The sequence below is a fragment of the Calliopsis andreniformis genome, chromosome 5, assembly GCF_051401765.1.
Source record: "Calliopsis andreniformis isolate RMS-2024a chromosome 5, iyCalAndr_principal, whole genome shotgun sequence".
Classification (NCBI taxonomy): domain Eukaryota; kingdom Metazoa; phylum Arthropoda; class Insecta; order Hymenoptera; family Andrenidae; genus Calliopsis; species Calliopsis andreniformis.
Genome location: NC_135066.1, coordinates 1,494,571 through 1,512,640, shown reverse-complemented (window position 1 = coordinate 1,512,640; position 18,070 = coordinate 1,494,571). Strand labels below are relative to the sequence as shown.

The 18,070-nt window shown below is 42.8% G+C and overlaps 1 protein-coding gene across 2 annotated transcripts in view; it reads left to right on the top strand.

Moving 5' to 3' along the window:
• Positions 1–963: 963 nt before the first annotated feature.
• LOC143179912 (dual specificity protein phosphatase 10) overlaps positions 964–18,070 on the top strand; it is a 58,952-nt gene continuing 41,845 nt past the window's right edge. The window contains exons 1-4 of one of the 2 annotated variants that reach the window (XM_076379348.1): positions 964–2,162; positions 7,491–7,621; positions 7,960–8,300; positions 9,919–10,107. In XM_076379348.1, coding sequence (XP_076235463.1) covers positions 8,177–8,300; positions 9,919–10,107 — 313 coding nt within the window. In that variant the 5' untranslated portion in view covers positions 964–2,162; positions 7,491–7,621; positions 7,960–8,176. Of the gene's footprint in view, positions 2,163–7,490; positions 7,622–7,959; positions 8,301–9,918; positions 10,108–16,670; positions 16,800–18,070 lie in introns of those variants that run through there. The other variant, XM_076379350.1, reaches the window with a different exon arrangement.

The window sequence follows — 18,070 nt, the reverse complement described above, 5'->3', positions numbered from 1 at the left end:
AAGCTTCCTTCAAATCACATGAACTCGATCGCATGAGGTTTGACAATTATTCCGTAATATCGTTACCCCTAATCCAATAAGCTGCTGTTACGCTTTCAAAGGATTATCGTTTCGTGAACGATTTATGACAGCGTCGTATTAGCGAATGAAAGCCGTAAGAGTGCTTACCCTTTATCAGGTGGAAGACACATTGTTAGTGGAACATTTTTGAAAATTGATAAGATAATTGTACAATGCACCGAGGAATTGGGAATTCGGAAGCCAACATTGTAGAAACTCTGTAATTTCTCAGACACGAACATTTTTGGAAGAAAAGTTTCTAAGCTAAATTTATCCTTTCTTTCGATTTCCATTGGCTGCTCTCCAAGACAAAAGTCAGATTACTAGATTTCCAATTCTGGCCTTCGTGTTAAAGCACTGTCAACCACAGGGTAAGTGTGTCACGAAGGGTCGATTCTAGGTCGGCCTATGACGTGCAAGAACAATCGATATTATCTAAATACGATGCACACCTGCAACCGGTGAAGTCATTCTTTGGAATACGTGCACCTTATCGAACACGATGCGACTTCGATCGCTCGAGTTATATATTAAAATAATCTAGGACTAAGGCGGAAACCACCTTTAAATAAACCTCGCGTTTCACTCCGATCGATTCTGCTATAGCAGTTTCGATCGACGATGTCATAATAAATGTAACGATCAGGGTGCAACAACGCCTTGGCAGCGTTTTGATGGCGTGGATCGCGTGGCGCGTGACGTCGCCATTTATATGGAAACGTGAATAACGTTACTACATGGAATGTGGACGCCTTGCCACGCGTAGAATTGAATTAACATTCATGACTCGGACTTATGACGAAATAGAAAATTGTAGTGTAGGTAGGAGAAGTTGATTCGTAAGTGTTCACGTGGGAAGCGTTGGGAAAGTAGTAGCTGAGACCCCGAGTCTCCGTTGAAGGGGTAAAGGACAAATGAAAAACAACATTAGTTATTAATCCACTGAATCCTTGAATTGACGTGTTAAAATAAAAAACATCTTCAGTAAAGACATCCATAATTGTTGAAAAAGATGAAAAAAACGATAAAAAAGTATGCGATATTGATCGAATTGAAAAAAATTGATGTCTCTGTTATCGAAGGAGTCATATTATCCCCATTAAATATTCCTGGAATGTTTCAAGGATATTGGAGAAAACAGGGGGATATCAAGCCTGCGTCTCTGTGATAAAGGGGATGGAATCGGGAGGGGTGCGAAGAGTCTTCGTTTGCAGGCAGGTAACCGGATCGATTTCTGTATCTGGTGCGCGTGTGTGCACGCGTGTATCGATACAAAGGGTGCGTTTGTATTTCTACTTGTGTGGGTGATCGCACCAGTGACGCAGACGCGTGCTTACGCGAAATCGCGTGCGAGTGAACTCAGTCAGGAAAATTAAACAAGAAGGAGCAACTTAAGAGGAGGAAGAAAGGCGAAAAAAGACAGAGGAAGGAAAACAGTAACGTTAATTAAAAGTAGTATGCGGAAGGGGATGAAAATGACTGGAAAATAAGAAAAATTCATTTAATGAACAGAAATGAAACACATGGAAAGAAGAAGAGTTGAGACTAACAGGAATAAAAAAGAGAAATTCCCGAAAGAAAGGAAAATATAGAAAAAGAAGAAGGAACAAAAAGAGGGTAGAGAGTCAAACACTGAATTGATGAAAAATGAATGTTTATTAAAATGCACCGACTGTACAGAGATCAAAGCACGGCAACACAAGAGGGTAAAAAAGAGCAAGAAACGATGGGAAGCATGAAAGAATCTAAAAAGGGTAGTCCTTGAAAAAGACAATATTGAAGTGAAAACAAAAGGAGGTACAGGTTGGAGGAGGGTAGGGGAGAGTGAAGAGATGGAAGAGGGTTGTGCGAGGAAGGCAGCATTGGAGAGACAAAGAGGGGATGGGCATACATGGAAAGCCGGGTTGCCTAGGACACCACATGGACACCACGTTGGGCTGTGACGTCACGAGGCACACGAGGGGGGTGAAAGCCGCGCAACCCTCGGTCGGTAGCGAGGCGTCTTAGAAAACAGTGCTCGCGGGGCCAGCCACGTCGAAGGTCGTGCAGTCAACCGCACGCTCATGTCCTCTTAGAAACCCTCCGACACCCCACACGAGAAGGTACGAGAAGTCTCATCCCCTAAACACTGTGTGTGTGTGTGTGTGTGTGTGTGTGTGTGCTTTCTTAGTCGCGACCGAGTGCAGAGTGGTGATAAAAAGAAATTCGATTTGTCAAGTGAAAATTAGTACTTTTTTTGACACCTCTGAATTATCGAGAGCAGGTAATTTTATTTCATGTATTCTAAGAGTGTCTTTTTAGAGCAAGTACTTTTTACAGTAATTATCTATTTCTCTTTTTTATGAGATTATTTTTTTTCATACTTAAGTAGGTACTGTCAGAATTGCAAATAGCATTGTAATATCTTCCGAGTTATTTGAAGTGAATTCTATACCTTTGTTTGATAGAACTCGATATAAGACATACAATGTCTGCAATGGTGTATCAAGAAGTGGTCGAGGTCAATCACGTTGAAAGTCACGTTGCGGAAGTCAACGCTCTCGCGAAATTATTCAGAGTGCTTTGATTCCCTATCTAGTTGCTATTAAGAGACTGTCTTTGTGCGGTAGCAGTTCTTCATACATTTATAATTTTTTCTTTAGACTTCCTTATTAAGACTCTATCGCTTAGCATGGCATCTCAAAGTTTTCATAGTCACTTAGACTTCATTTTCTCAAGTTTCACGTATTGCATTGTCATCTTCTACAATGTACCTAAATCGAAGCAGAGATTTCATGAAGATAATTCCTTCCGGTCGATCGAAAACCGTTTTCGGGTAGGGTCGTCATTTTCGCGCACACATATTCGTCATCTCCGTGGCTGATCTCATAAATTGATTAACGGCACCCTCAGTGGGGTAGCTGGTGCCTTCCGGTGGTCGGTGAGATAATAAAAAGCAAACAGATGAATCAACTTGGCGTACAAGGCCAATAGGCTGCGCACTGGATCCTGAGAGGGCTTGAGAGGGTGGCCCATCCCCCTTTTGTAACCCTGTCAACGGGCGTAACGGAGCTGCAAGGGTCCATGTGATTTGATTATGTTGGTAATACGGTCCGTATGCCACCCTAATTGCTGCGGTATACCCCCCGCGACGCGATCTTTTCGCAACGATCGTGTAGGAATTCGATTCGAAGAGGGTTGCAGGATCAATGGTTACAAGATGCAGTATACTCTGTTTCTGTATTTATTTTGAGACGTAGGAAGGTGGTAGTTGAGTTCTCATATAGGTCAAAGGTCTAATGGAGTTAAAGGGTTTAATATACATATCATACAATACTTGGTTTTTACATAATTATTTTATATAAGATATATTTTACATACTTGGATATATTCTATGTCTGTAAGTGTTCATAATATACCGGAGATCAGTATTACCAACGAGGAAGTAGAACAAGTCATTCTTACGGATGCCCGAGCAGATAAGAGAAGATGATGTCATAATTATTGTTAGCATCGTGACGTTGTGTTGTTACGATTAGAAGATTTAAAGGTGATTGCATTTATGACGTCAGGGTCTTCGTTACGAATATTGGAGATACGATAACGCTCAAGTTTTTCGCGGCTACCTTCCTGATAAATACATTTAGCATTGCAGGTCAGTAGTGATCTAGAAAACTTATCGTTCCAGTTGGAAACTAGTGCACTTATGCATCTAGCACGCCACCAAGGATATTTATATAATACTAGGTAGTGTAATTTTATAACATTTTTCGAATACTATTTATTTCTCCAATTTCAAATCTTACACCTTTTGAAATCTCATTCAAAATTAATCTTTTTTCATAAAAAAAACTACTGTACATTGAGGCACCGGTTGAGAATCACTGCCAAAGAAACATGAGCGCTATAGCCATCCCCAGAGACGATAAATCCCACTTTCCTCATCATAATGAAACATACGAGAGTCAGAAATCCACTTCGCTGAACGCAAATCCCTTGAAACTACCCTACGCTTGCTCATCAATAATTTCTAACGAAAGCTATCTACTTAATCGAGCATGAACGAAGCACGTATCGATGAGCATACGACATGACTTAATCATATGCATAATTCATTGTATTGGGAATTTGTTTTCAAATAAAAATCAGTGCACGTTTTATTCGTAAAAATCTACTTTAAACCTGGGAATAAAGCAAGGCTGTATTTCCATTATATTCAAACGTGTTAGTAACTCGTATCATGGGCCTCAGATGCGGGCCACAGATACGCGTTCCATTTTAACCCATCAATCGTGAAATTTCGCCCCTCGAAAAGCGTGGGCCATGCATAATAGTAGCTTCATGTTCGCAAACAGACAGATTTATCGTCGCTCTAACTGCTTACTCTAACGACTGTATTCCTGCGCTAGGATTAAGTAGTTCCCTGAGTAGACTATACACTGAGGGTGCCCTGATCTTTTCGTATTAATTGTTCGAGTACTACCACCTGAGGTCTCTATTCGTTAAAGGTCTTCTTTAGATTTTTCAAAGCATTATCCAGCTCAGAACAATCTTGAAAGTTTTACCTTTGACCTCGACCCAAAAATTCAGAAAAAGTTGCGATCGTATTTTTTGATCAAATCTGCGTCTCACACCGTAGCGTGTCACGACAGAAAACGTAAGGTCAATCGTTAGGGATGTTCCGAATCGTTAACTGGTATCGATTCCAGCCAGGATTCCAGGTATTGTTCATTAAGGCTTGTAAATCGTGTAACGCGAGGCGAGAGTCCGCGTCGGTGACGCAGTAATAACAGTATCGGTAAGTAATAGCCTGGCGAACTGGCTGCGGCAGCGTAGATAGGCTAGTAATGCGGTAGTGGCACCGTTTCGTTGTAAGGTAGCCTTAAGGTGTGCTCACAGTGTCTGGTTACGCGAGCGTTACTCGCTCGATAGCGGCCTCCTACGGTTTTGTCTTCGCCGCCTCTCCGCCGGGGACCGCGTATTGATTCGTCTGGAATTATGCTCGTCGGTCGTTCGATATGGTTGTGCAACGATAAAAATATGCCGCGATGCCGGTGATAACGACGGAAACAATAATAGAACAAAGTGGTAGGCTAAACGCTGACGAATCCTTTGTGCTCCATTTCTCAGATAAACCGTATTATCCTATTGAGAAATATCGCGTATTCTGTCAGCCAAGCCTTATTCGAGATTTCGTGTATCTCCTAATGATAAAAACGAGCCTATCGGTGTAGGTATTTTTTTCTTTGAAAGGATCCAATAAAAATGGGCATTTTTAAAGAAGGAAATAGCACGCTGACAAATAGTAATTTTCCCTGCACCAACTCAATATTTATCACCCTTCTATTTTTCTGTTTTATGGCGCAGTCGAATATTGGAAACGTCTGGTGTATGAAATAAAAGCAGAAGCGGAAGATAGACGGTGAAATGGTCGCGTTTCGATCCCGTAGCTGGCAAGCGCTAATCAATTATGCATGAGTTAGGTTCGCGACTGAAACAGGCGTTTAGACGGCCGCGTTTCAGACCGTTCTGGTAGACTGGTGGTGGCAGTGATCCGACGCGAGGCATAAAACAGCCGGAGTCCTTGCCGCAGCCTTGCGTTTTCTCCTTGAGGCTTGAATTCTATTTAAATACGCGGCATACTACGCGCGCGAGCAGGGTGGGGATCGTAGAGAACTCGCGGCATTTCTACGCTCTTTCTGCGTTGCTCCTTCGTCACTCTGTCCTTTTGTTCCCGATGTCTCCTTCTCTCGGTTCGAGCCGACGTCTGCGAGGAGACTAGCTATGGACCTGTTCACCGCGACTATTTTCCTAACTTGCCGCGAGACTTGAATCTCGATAACGAGTTCTATTCAGAGACCGTTCACTTTTGGTCACTGTTCGAGGCAACCTGAGATCTTTTTAAGGAACAGATTCGCTTGGAAAGAGGAAGGATATAGCGCTTTTTCCGGATTGCTCTGCTGAGGGAAATCATACTAGTTTTAGAGTACGATCTTTATATATCATCCAATTTTCTTTTTTTGTTTTTTTGTATCGATTCATTCAGATAAGAAAGCTGCAGTTAATAGATGCCTGACAGTGATAATACTATTTTATGCTACCAGACAATGCCCCATAATACCGAGCATATTCTGATCGTCTGACTTTCAACCAGGAAGAGAGTTCACGGCTACTAGGTTGAACTTTAACCTTCCGTAGAATGAGTCAGCCAGGTCTTAGGTACAGTTCACAGTACTAGCCAGCCCATCTTAATACGGTATTCTTTACCAGAAACAACACATAGCATTCAAGCTCCTCTCTATACCTTAAAAATTCTGAAAGAATCGAAGAATATCGTCCCAAGCTTCCCTTTGAATGAGAGGTAGAGAGTTGCTAGATCAAAAATTAGTCGGATCTTGAGTAGCTGGTCGGCTAATCAACGCAACAGTCACAGATAAGTTTACAAGCGCACTGTTAATGCACCAGAAAGTTGGGACAAAGAGTCGAGGGATTCTGGCTCGCCTTGATGCGGAGCCCGTGAAGTTCCTGTTCCCTCTTCAAGGTCCTTCGATGCTCGCTCGCCGACGTCTGAGTCAAAGGAGTCAACGTGCTCCCAGCCGGCTGTCCCTCGTGTTTTTCCGTCCTCGATGCTTATTCTCGCGATCCATGGAGCATAGGGACATTGTTCGCGGTGACCTGGTGCACTCTCATGGCCGCCTGCAACGATGAAGAGATTTACTGCTCGTTCTTTAGGGAACCAAGCTGGCAGAAAGAACACATTTCTTCTTCTTACTTGCCTTTTTGGGGTCCTTGGAGCTGTGGGAGCAGAGGGTTCAGATTGAAGACCATGAATTGTGGAATCTCTTCTTCAATATTTAAAACTGAGTGTGTCATCCCGTTGGAAATACTTCAGTAAATAAACTAGAAGTACCGAAATAGTAGTAAAGTGATAATAACAGTTACTTAGCGTTACTGAAATGCTTCCCTCGTAAACTAGCTAAGAAAACAATCTAATAAACCGAGTATAACTCGGAAATAGACGCGAAGCCTATAGTGTCGAAAGAAGATACTTGACTAGTGGTTGCTAAAAGAATCTTAAGCCAGTTAGAGATGGAACTCGTGAAAAAACAAATTATGAAGGGATTCTATTTCCAAGGGATTATCGTTTTTTCGAGGCCTTTAGCTGGGTTATTGAACAGGAAGCCTGGTCCAGGGTTAAGTGCGACGAATATGGCGGTTCTCGAGCGGGGACCGGCTGCCAGGTCGATCGTTAGTAGAAGGCCTGTTGTGATTTAAACACGGCCTCCGATTTCCGACTTCCCGGTACGTGATTCAGGTCCAACGCGAATCGGTAAACATCAACAAGCGAGCACGCCATGGATCACGATTCGCGGAATACGTCGTGAGTCGGCGCATGATTTGCGATCGTGACTTAGGATGCTGGAATAACGAGGATTTGTTTTCGTTTTCAGCTCGTACTGCCCGCTGTTTTCCCAGTGCCTTTTCGACCCTTTTCGAGGTAGATGCACGAAGATGACTGAGGCCCACGTGTGGCGGTTCAGGGATAAAACGTGACTGAGGAATGCCTGATCTCGACCTCCTGGTAAATATTCTAAGTATGGCTTTTCATAATTTGCTCGAGGAGAGTCTAGTTTCAAGGTAAAGTAGAGATCTGTGGTTACAGTATTCAGAGTACACGAACCTGCACCATTAGCTATTCACGAACCTTACCCATTACTGTAGTGGGTAATTCAGAGACTAGCCTTAAAAAATTACGAAAATCCTATTCCCCAAGGACTCGGGCATGAACCCTCAGACTCCAGGCCACTGACACTCGAGTCCAGGAAGGGCACCAGAGACTATTAAACTCAGTCACCATGAAACGTCCGCACCTAAAATGGATCTCCCCCTGAAATACATTCTCATGCTTTCCTTTTGCAGATCCTCGATCAGCAGACTCGAGAGGCGACGAAGAGAGAAAGAGGCCCTGAAGACGTATATTGGCACCGTCGAATGATATAGCATCGCGAGCAAAAGAGAGAAAGAGAGAACGAAGGAGAAGGTCCAATTTAACGAGGTGAGGTATGCCAGCGCGACCTCCGAGCTCGACTTCCCGGTACGTGAGTCAGGATCGCAGGAATCGGCAGCCGCCGCGAGGATGAGCGCAAAGATATCCCTGGCTGGCCGCGCCGCGGCCCAGTCAGCGGTGAACCATTGTGGTAAACCATCGTCGGGGCTGTTGCTCGCCGGGACGCCTGTAAAGAGACCCTCCCTGTCGATGAGTAAGTTCGATTCTGCGAACCTTTAGTGTCTGCGGTCCATGTGGCTCACTGTGGTGTCATTAAGCTGTTACTGTTTAATCAGAAGAAAGTGTTTCCCTCGTTTTGGACTTTGAGATACTTAACACTTTGTCAGCTGATAGTTAGTACCTTTCTTGAGGTTTGGAAAACAGTGAAAGGAGAGATTGAGGGGTTGGTAGGGTGAGTTTTAAGCTAGGTTGCCAACTATTTAACTAGTTTTATGAAGATTTGAAGGATAGGATTAAGGGATTGATAAAGTGACTATTTTACAGAGTTTAATCGGGGATTGAAATGTTAATGAACCAGTAGAAAGCAAGATACTGTCTCAGTCCACTTAGGTGTTGCGCCACTGATTCAGAAACATGTCATTCATCAGTCATCGATTTTTATATAAATTGGATACCTAATGCTCGTGTTGAATAGCTTACAACCAGTTGACGTAGCTGTCTAGAAGTCTTGAAAACATAGTGTAGAGTCACAGGATGATGTCAATCTCGGGATCAAGGAACTGTAACACTAATCGCTATCGCTATAGACAAAACTGTGTACAAACGTAGACGTTTAACACTGTGTCATGCGATGAATAATCTGTCGGAATATACCGCGTGGGCAGTGACTAATTGTGCCGCGATACCTGAGTAGAGATTACTAATCACGAAGACGAAAACTTAGCTAAGCGCGCGCACGTTTCATTGTTCGGCTGGAACATCTGCTTCTCACGCGGGAGTGCAGCGTCAGTGTCGATCTAACTTTGCATCGAGTCGATCCCGTCTCGAGGTCATTCCCTCGCCGAAAATACCCGCTGGAAAGCTTTCGTTTTCGTTCCATTCAACCAAGTTACGCTCGATCGGCGAATAAGGAAACGGGTTGCTGTGTTTGCCCGCGGAAGTTGGTAAGCCAGCACATTCTTTCTTTCTGATACATCCTGCTGTGTAGACAAAATCTAGACGATTAGGAAGTCCAAAATATATTTAGCGACTTAAGGAGGAGTTCTACATTAAATATGTGTACCGATAATTCTCTGTAAGTAGTTCAAGTAAAAAATCTAAAAAAATTGAATTTATCACATATTTGGTATTGCTTTAATTTCCATTACAAAACGAGTGATAAATTCAACTTGTTTAGATTTCCTAATGAGACCACTTTCATAATTAGTGACACATGTAAAGAATTTAGAACTGAATTCAAAAGTACTTAGTATGGAGAAACAATAGTGAACTCCTAAAACTGTGTGACTGAAAGAAGGTCGAAGAGTGACATCTCAATTAAATAAATGACAGCAATAATAATAGTACTACAGCTTTATTACACACGGTATCGAAACAATAACAAAGCATACTTCACTCTTAAAGTCTACCATCTCTATTTCACGTCATTTCATGTATCATCTAAAACTGATTCATACAAAAAATTCTTCCATATTGACATATCTAAATAATATGTAACGAAGTCCCGCCACCTGTGCAGGGCGCGTCACGTCACAGTATCGCGCATAATTTCGCAATCGACGCGCGATTCCCTGTCACGGCTTAATGACACACACACACCATACAAAACACGTGACGTGATTACACGCATAAACGGAGGATGCGTTCATTAGCCGTAGAGGTGACTGGCACCGAGGAAAGAGCTGTCAAACGAGCCGCTGTCCCAGAACTGGAAGCATCATCGTCTACTGTTTCGCGACCGAACTCCTTGCTGGACAGAGAAAGCAACATGCCAGCCTTGACGCGCGCCTGCACTACTGCCACTCTGCCGAGAATCAAGAGATTCAAATTCGCGCCGATCGGTAAGTCAGTTCTTATCTCTCCTCCAGTTTCTTTTCTCTTCACAACGTATTGTGTCATTGCATTCCTATTTGTTTCGCGATAAAGCATCTCCGAACAACTCATAACAGTTGTCTGTTTACTCGAGACAGATTCTATTTGCACAGTTATAATTGTTAGACTCCAAGTGTTTTGCAGAGATGAGGATATTTTTATTTTTTATTTGAAAAAGTAGGTTTCGAGTTGGTTTGATCAATAGATAATCGATGTAAGGTAGATTGATAGGATAGCTTCAGACGTGTTATTGTTTTAGCAAAGAGAAGTGTCTTATTGGTAGTGTCCTTGCACGATTTTTGCCGCATCGGTAGGCTCAGGTTCTTCAAATGCAAGCATAACGTCGCGCAAAATTATGACTCATACCAATTCGCTGGAGTTTCTTTTTCCTTTTGATGATAATTCAGATGGCAGTAATATTTCGCAATCGACGGATATCAGTTCATCGATAATGTCATTCAGTAAAATTACGTACAAACTATCGATCGTCATTCAATTTCTAGTCCCTTCCAATCCGGGACATCCCCGCTCTCAGATTAGTAGACTCCAAATGTAATTCACGAATCTCCCACTTCAATTTGAATTCAGTCTGCTTGTCCTATTGAAACCAGTCAATAGATCGTCGAAATTTCTCGATAAGGCGAGAAGCCTCGCGAATCGAGCGATCGATTCCAGAATTATTGTATCAGGCCACAGGCGTAGATCGATATCGTTCCCGCGACCGAATCGGTTGGCCCGTATCTGCAAATTGTCGATCGACGGCGCTTGATCGTAATGAAACTTGGACGCGGCTCGAATACGTAATTACCGCGGAAATAGTATACGAACGGGCCTGGTCAACAGCATAAATATAAATACCGTGGTCGGCTGTGTTGGGTAAGTAAGTCAAGCCACGGCACAACGCAGAATCGGTGAGTCAAGTTGTGTGTGACGCCACTCCAGTTCGAGAACCACTTTCTATCCTGCCTGCTACTTGTGAACGCGCGGCATTCCGCTGTCTTTTTCACGTATCGATGACTGGTCTACCTTTGAGGGGGATTCGAAATTCGAGGAAACATCGATTACTAAATTTCGCGACGTTTCGCAGGCCTCAAGCTCGTTTCCTTTTCGGCGCGATGAGATGAAGCAATTAAGTGTAACTGGAGTCCCTGTTGTACATGTATTTTGTAATATTCTGCGATGATTCGAGCGAGACAGGTTTCTTAATCACTGAGGAATTTATGGAGGAAAAAGAGAGCAGAAGTGCCTGATTTTTTTTGTGATTGAGAGGATTAATTTCCTCAAATATGTTTACTTTTGATGAAGAATTGAGCACAGTTTCGAGTCTCTCTGATTTCCAGTCAGAAATATATTCTCAGGATTAAAGTATCGTAGTGTAGTAAATAGTGTAGTAAGTCAGTGTAGTAAAATTTAGTGATACAAGATGATAAGATTTATAAATCCAATTACACAATTGACGGACACATCCTTCCAGGAAAACGCAACGATTATCCCCTGGCATTTCTTCTTTCCATCGCTTCTTACCTCTGTTTTTTATCTGAATCGGTTGATGACGTGAGGTTGGTAGGCGCGAAAACGTATGTTTACACGCAGACGCACGTCTGTATACCGTGCGTTATCACTATAGCGCCGTGTGTTACGAGCTACCATAAACCTTAAGCATCTGAGCCTGTGCAAATCGTGATCGCTTGATATGCTGGAGACTGCAGCCGAGATTTGTAGAATTGAGAAAATCTCAGTTCATGTTGTTCTCTTTTCTCATTTTCGATCAACTGCTGCTCCGACGCGATAACTTGAGACCCTACAAATCTTATCGCTTCCACTTCTTTATGAGTCATCTATCACTAACTATATCCAATATTATGTTTAACAGTTTGAAATTAATGAGCTTTCTATAAAAAGATTCCACAACTAATAGCAATTTGCACCTCGTTCGCGTAACTTCTCAGAAAGTGGCAATTTAAGCAAATTAACGCGCATACTTTCGTCTCTTCTTCTTCGACTCTATGTTTGCATGAGTTTTTCGCTGTTTTGGTGGAGATTTCGCGCGTGTTGCCTCGCCGCATCGACGGGTGCATTGGAACATGTCAATTGAGACAGTTCTAACAGGGAACGTAAACCTTCCGCGTGTGAAGGCATCGTGCAAGCATGTTTATCGCTCGTTCGACCCGAGTGATGCTTCTGTGTATGATGTCAGACTCTATCTTTGGCGCGCGCGCGGAGTAGATGACCACGCGCTCGCGCACACGCGAACCAGCTTGCTGATTTGCGCACTAATGTAAAAATGTCTTTCGACAACATTCGAATGGGGAAATAAGATGTCAAGGAGAGCAGAAAGAGAAAAGAGATTAAATTAAAAAAATGGAAAAGTACTAACTTTTTTTCTTTTTTTTTTAAATTGAGAGCAATAGTTGTTATTTTTATTTGTAAACAATTGTTTTTGTTTTTGAGGAGACTGAAGGGCAAATAAGTGATGAGAATGCAATCTTTAGGAACGTAATTATTATTAAGAAACCTGCTAATAAATATATGTTACGTCACGCATGTTTATTTCTTCCGCTTTTCTTGATTATTTCGCGAGTTATTATGTGCCGCTAACTTCACTGGCGTGCGTGCAGTTTCGCATGCAGATCCACTGTATCTCCTTAACTCGTGGTCTCTAAATTCCGTGAGACGCATTTCTTTACGATAACTCTGTTTACATTTTACTAAAGATTCTGTTTCCTTTTAGTGAATATTTTTAACAGTATCCTCTTGTTTTCTACTATATACAGTGCTACAACGTGTTTAATTGAGGGATTAACAATCTTATATCTTGTGTATGTAATTCTGTTTTTGTTATCTCCGAAGTCCCTCCACACAATTTTTCGAGCTTCGCAGCGGCGCACAAGACTTTATATTCTGAATCCATAATGCATTCGGTAGTCGATAGTTACCCAGCGATAGGGCACAGTCGATAAATCGTTTACATGGTGTCACCGTGTACACTCATATTTATTTAATGAGACGACGAAAATAGAAACCTTTAAGTTGTATGCATTTAGAGTGCTCTTGGACGACATCACGATTTACGAATTCTCGTACCGTATCCACTCTGCTTCTGTTTTTGTTCTCTTCCATAGCGTTATTTTCGTATGAATCTTTTCTTATACTTTTCATGTACTTAGACTGGTCATATTAGAGAAATTTATCGTAAAAATATATCCGATACCGACAATCTTATCTAATCCGTTGGATTAATCGAAAATTTATGAGTGCATCGATTAACAGTGATACTAGGGAGAAAAATAAATCTCATTGATCGATAGCTCGAAGGCCTATCTGAAAAAACAGATCAGATTCGGTACTCGAAACGGTAAATCGAGTAGCCAATAAATTTGATCCATTTGATATCGTATTATTTTATATACTTTTCTCTCGTTTAATGTTTTCCGTTTTATTTTTGACATCCAATTGAGTGTAGAGAAATTTAGATTGGTCAGTAGATATAACTATAATTTATTCAACGTAGACAGACTTTATATGTGGGTGCGAAAAGAAGGCTTGCATCGAAAGTCGTCTCGGATATTTTTAAAGAAATTCTCAGTATTTCTGTGCCGCGAAATGTCCTGTTCGTTGCTCTAATAATATTCCACTGCAATAAATTATATAAGATCTAGTGATAAATATAGGGTGACGACAAGAAAATATTATAGCTTGACGTGTGGGCAAAGATTTATATAAATCTGACCTTGTGTGTAATAAAAGTTCACGAACAGAATATAAAAAATTTTAGGACTAGTTTGTTTGCTGCAATAATTGTATGCATTTAATCAAGTGAGGTGGTAAGAAGTAAGAAATCGTGAGAAAAGCAAAAAGATACTTAAACAAATAACATGAGTACGTAAACAGAATTATCGATGAATCAAAGGTACCCTTCTGCATACGTTCACCTGAAAAAACAATTCACGTCTGCGCATTATTGGTTTGTGATTCAACGAAGTCGTTTCCCTCGTAAGTTCACCGAATGAAACAATTTTTAAAGCAAGACCCTCGCCAACTAGCAATTCAGAACAATATTCGATTCATGAAAGCTTGGAAACGGAAGCAAACCAGTTGCCTGATACTTGGAAATTTCTTCCATAAAAAATGATGATTTCACAAGTAGAAGAATTAAGTACCAGTTCTTTAAGTAATCATAACATCGTCTTAAGGAATGTGATAAAATTCATGGTTGCGCAGTGTATCGGTATTAAAAAAGATGTCGAAGAATCAGAAATTTCCAGCAACGAAATATCACTCATATGATGAATTATTTATACTCATGCTGAAAATCCCTGGGAATCTCGAGAAAAGAGACTTCTTATCGAAGTGTTAGTGGCATGATACCGGTTGCTTGACAACTGCAGCTACTTAAGGTAAAACTTAATCGGAAATGCGTCGCCGGTTTCAGGAATTTGTGAACTTTCACCGAGAAACTTGTCGACAGGTGAAACACCATCGATTCGTCGCTAATTCTGGCGTTCAAGTTTCCTAGCGCGGAAGATTCTTGTGTCTTCCAGAACTCGCGCGATAAATCCTAACAATCTCTTTCACTCGACTCGTGGATGAGATTCGTTTGTACGTAGCCAGTCACTTGTTCATTCTGGACTAGAAAAAGAACGAGATAACCTGGTCTGTATTATTTAAAAATACTTAACGTATCATAGAAAAAAATTGATGTTTGTTTAGTTTCTTTAGTGAAACAATTGTTAACGTTCGATGGGGTTAACATCTCTGAAAGTTAAGGCGATTAAGCGGTCGACCACCTTACGCGTTCGTTTTCGCGATATAGCTCTTATCAATGGAAAATTCGTCATCGATCCTCCCGAAAAAAAAGAGGAAGCCCGTGGCAGACTGAGTGCGCGCGTGCGTGTAAGTAACGAGAGGTGACTCATTGGCTGGCTCTCAGTCACGTGTACGTGTCTCCACGTGTACGTGACTGCATTCGTGCATATATCGATGCACACACATGCCTCGATTCACAGTGCCGTACAACATTGAGTGTCGAGCTGAAGCGAAAAAAAAGTGCGAGATTCCCCCTGTCATCGATAAGACTGGGTTTAGTCCTGTGATGTAATGGACGGTTTAATTAATGCTTATCACCAATGAGTTGCAGGTAATCATCTGTAATTTTAGATAAGTGATATTGCTCTTAAAACAGCGTTATGGAGAATTCCTCATCACTATGGAAATTATGTATTTTTTGCCTATCAGTCTAGATTATAATAGAGCTGGTAATCTAGGGCGATAGAACCTGTCACGTAATAATCCGCATTTTATCATTCTGTATTTCTGAATACAAAAGCTGACAATCTTGTTTGCAACTTTCAATGAAAGTAATTTGTGGAATTTTGTAGAGTCTTCGGGCTTTGAAGTTAAAGAAAATGATCGATGGTCAGGGTCTTCGGCCTTATTGCACCTGTGACGCAGGAATTGCATAAATAATACATGAAATGTTTCCTAATGAGTGATTACTCATAGTCACTCGAATATACTTTTATTTATTCTAAATTAACTTTGAAAAGAAGTTAAATAAAACTTATCGCTAAAGCACCTAAAGTACTTAAAATCTTTGAGCGTTGCAATCCATGGGGTAGCTCACATAGTAACTACCAGTTACGCTCTCTTTACAGTATCTCTCGCGTATGTATCATATTCTGCAATTGTTCAACCTTATAAAGTCAACTCCAAATTCAAACGTAGTTCCCGCCAAATCCTTAAAACTGTCTCGAAAACCCAAACGCTGAACTCGACTCGCAGGAATGATCGCGGTTCCTCCAGAGAATTTGGAAGTGTTGAGATTGGGTCTGAAATGAAGAAGAATTGTCTGCGATAGCAGCGTACAGAGTACGTACCTGTCGCGGGGCGCGCGCTCGCGCGAGTACCTCCGCAAGTCCTCCTCCGATGGCTCGCACACAACGCAGAGTTCCCCTCCGGGCCGTGGCCTCGCGTCGCTATAGTACTCGTGGATCTCGCTCGCGATCGCCGGCCCGTTCGTGTTCCGCGAGGACGAAGAGAGTGTGCCGCTCAGTCTCAGCTCGTCGGCCGCCGTGAACGGATCTATCGAGCACGCTCGGTCGATCACACGGTCAGCATCGTGTTTACTTCCGGCCTCTATCGTGCTATAGACCGACACCGGAAATGTTGACGAAACGAGTCAGGCACGGGGGACGTCGCACCCGCGTGCCAGCGTTCTCCTGAGCCATATCACTTCCTCGTTCTCCGTAATCGAGGACAGCCCTTTTCTGCCCTTTTTCTTTTTATCTTCTCTCTTTTCCCCGCACACACTCTCTCTCTTTCCCCTCCCCCCACCTCTCTCTCTCTCTCTTCTCTCTCTCTCTCTCTCTCTCTCTCTCGTTCACTCCATCTGCTTTCTCTTTTCCCCCTGTTTCATCCGCGTCCTTCCGCTCCACGCGCTCGAGGACAGTGCACCTCGAACCGTAATTCGACGGGCAGGACAGTGGTGAAGTTCCATGCAGTCGCACGTGGATTATCGTCGACTGTTATCGGGGATACGCAGTGGACAGGCTCGAACAGTGGACAAGCCTCGAACGACGACGACGGTGCGTCACCGGCCACGACTCGCGAGGCGGCTGTTGGTTTCGTCGTAAAGGCGAACCGGTTCGACCGATCGGGAAAGGTAGGTGCCTCTGACGAACTATGGCTCGGTTCGGGCCCTATTTTTTCCCGCGTCCTCCTCGGACCTCCTCGCGGCACCGCGAGGCGCTCGATCCGCGTCCCTGCGCGCGATCAATGAAACGAATGTTCATCGATCGCCATTCACCACCATTCAAAGCTTTCAGAGGGCTGTAGTCCTTTGAACTTAATTAAGAGATAGATAACAGAGGTATCCTTATCGAGGTACCGGAGCATGTTCGAACAGAGGCAACACGTGCGTCGGGTTACTTTGGGCAAAGCGAGTTCTTCCGTGAAGCGAGGATGACGCGTCCGCTGTTACGAAACGCCGTTGGTCTTTTTTTTCGTCACGGGAGACGCCGTGAGGTTTTCGTAATCAAACGTCCGAGGTGTATCTAAAACTAGGGTCTGCTAGCGTAGATGTAGTGGCTACTGGATTTCAGCTGAGTTCCGTGAGAGTATTTTTCCTTAAGCATCTAGTAATTATTTACTTAGATTACTCAGAAGGTAGCATTTCTGGGATATAATAGAGCTACTGTTATTCACAGAGCTTATCAAACGCGAATGAATAAAGAAAGAGGAATAAATGATACGTTATTAATAATAAACGATGCTACACAAGAATGGGTGGTTGAGGTATACTAACAATGAGGGAATTTTCTATACCTTGAGAAGTAGCTGGTGTACATTTTCTAAGAAACGTACAAAGTTTCACGAGTATTACCGCAGTCAATAAATTAGAAAATAGATTACACATGAGTCTATTCTTGTTTCTAAATTCTTTTTATCGAACACCAGAGTTCCATAAAAGTACGTACAAACCTACAACCCTCATCACCTTACCACCGAATGTACCACGAACGATTTGAAAAAAAGTTGCCATCAAAAAAGGAAGACTACCCACACCTGAGACTCCAAGATCACCTCTATTTACCTATTTTGGGAGCATCCCCAAGTGTCTCAGCACCCCTCAGCAAAAAGCATTGGCAAGGATAGTCGACGCAGCCGTTGAACGGCGCAAGGACGCTCGAAAAGGCTCGACAACGGTTCTCGAGCGGATCGAGAGAGTCGGTCGCGGAACAGAGGCAGCAGGTGCTGGCGCTACACCTGTCTGCAGGCTGAAAGCCCAGGCCCGGGCTGTGCGCGCCGGTTGCCGCTCGGAGCGTCGAATTCCACGGCGTTTACTCATTCCAAACAACGAACCCGAAGACTCGCCGGGGCCGACGACGACGAGGAGAAACTCCGTGCCGTGGCGCTGCGAACACACGGCCCCTG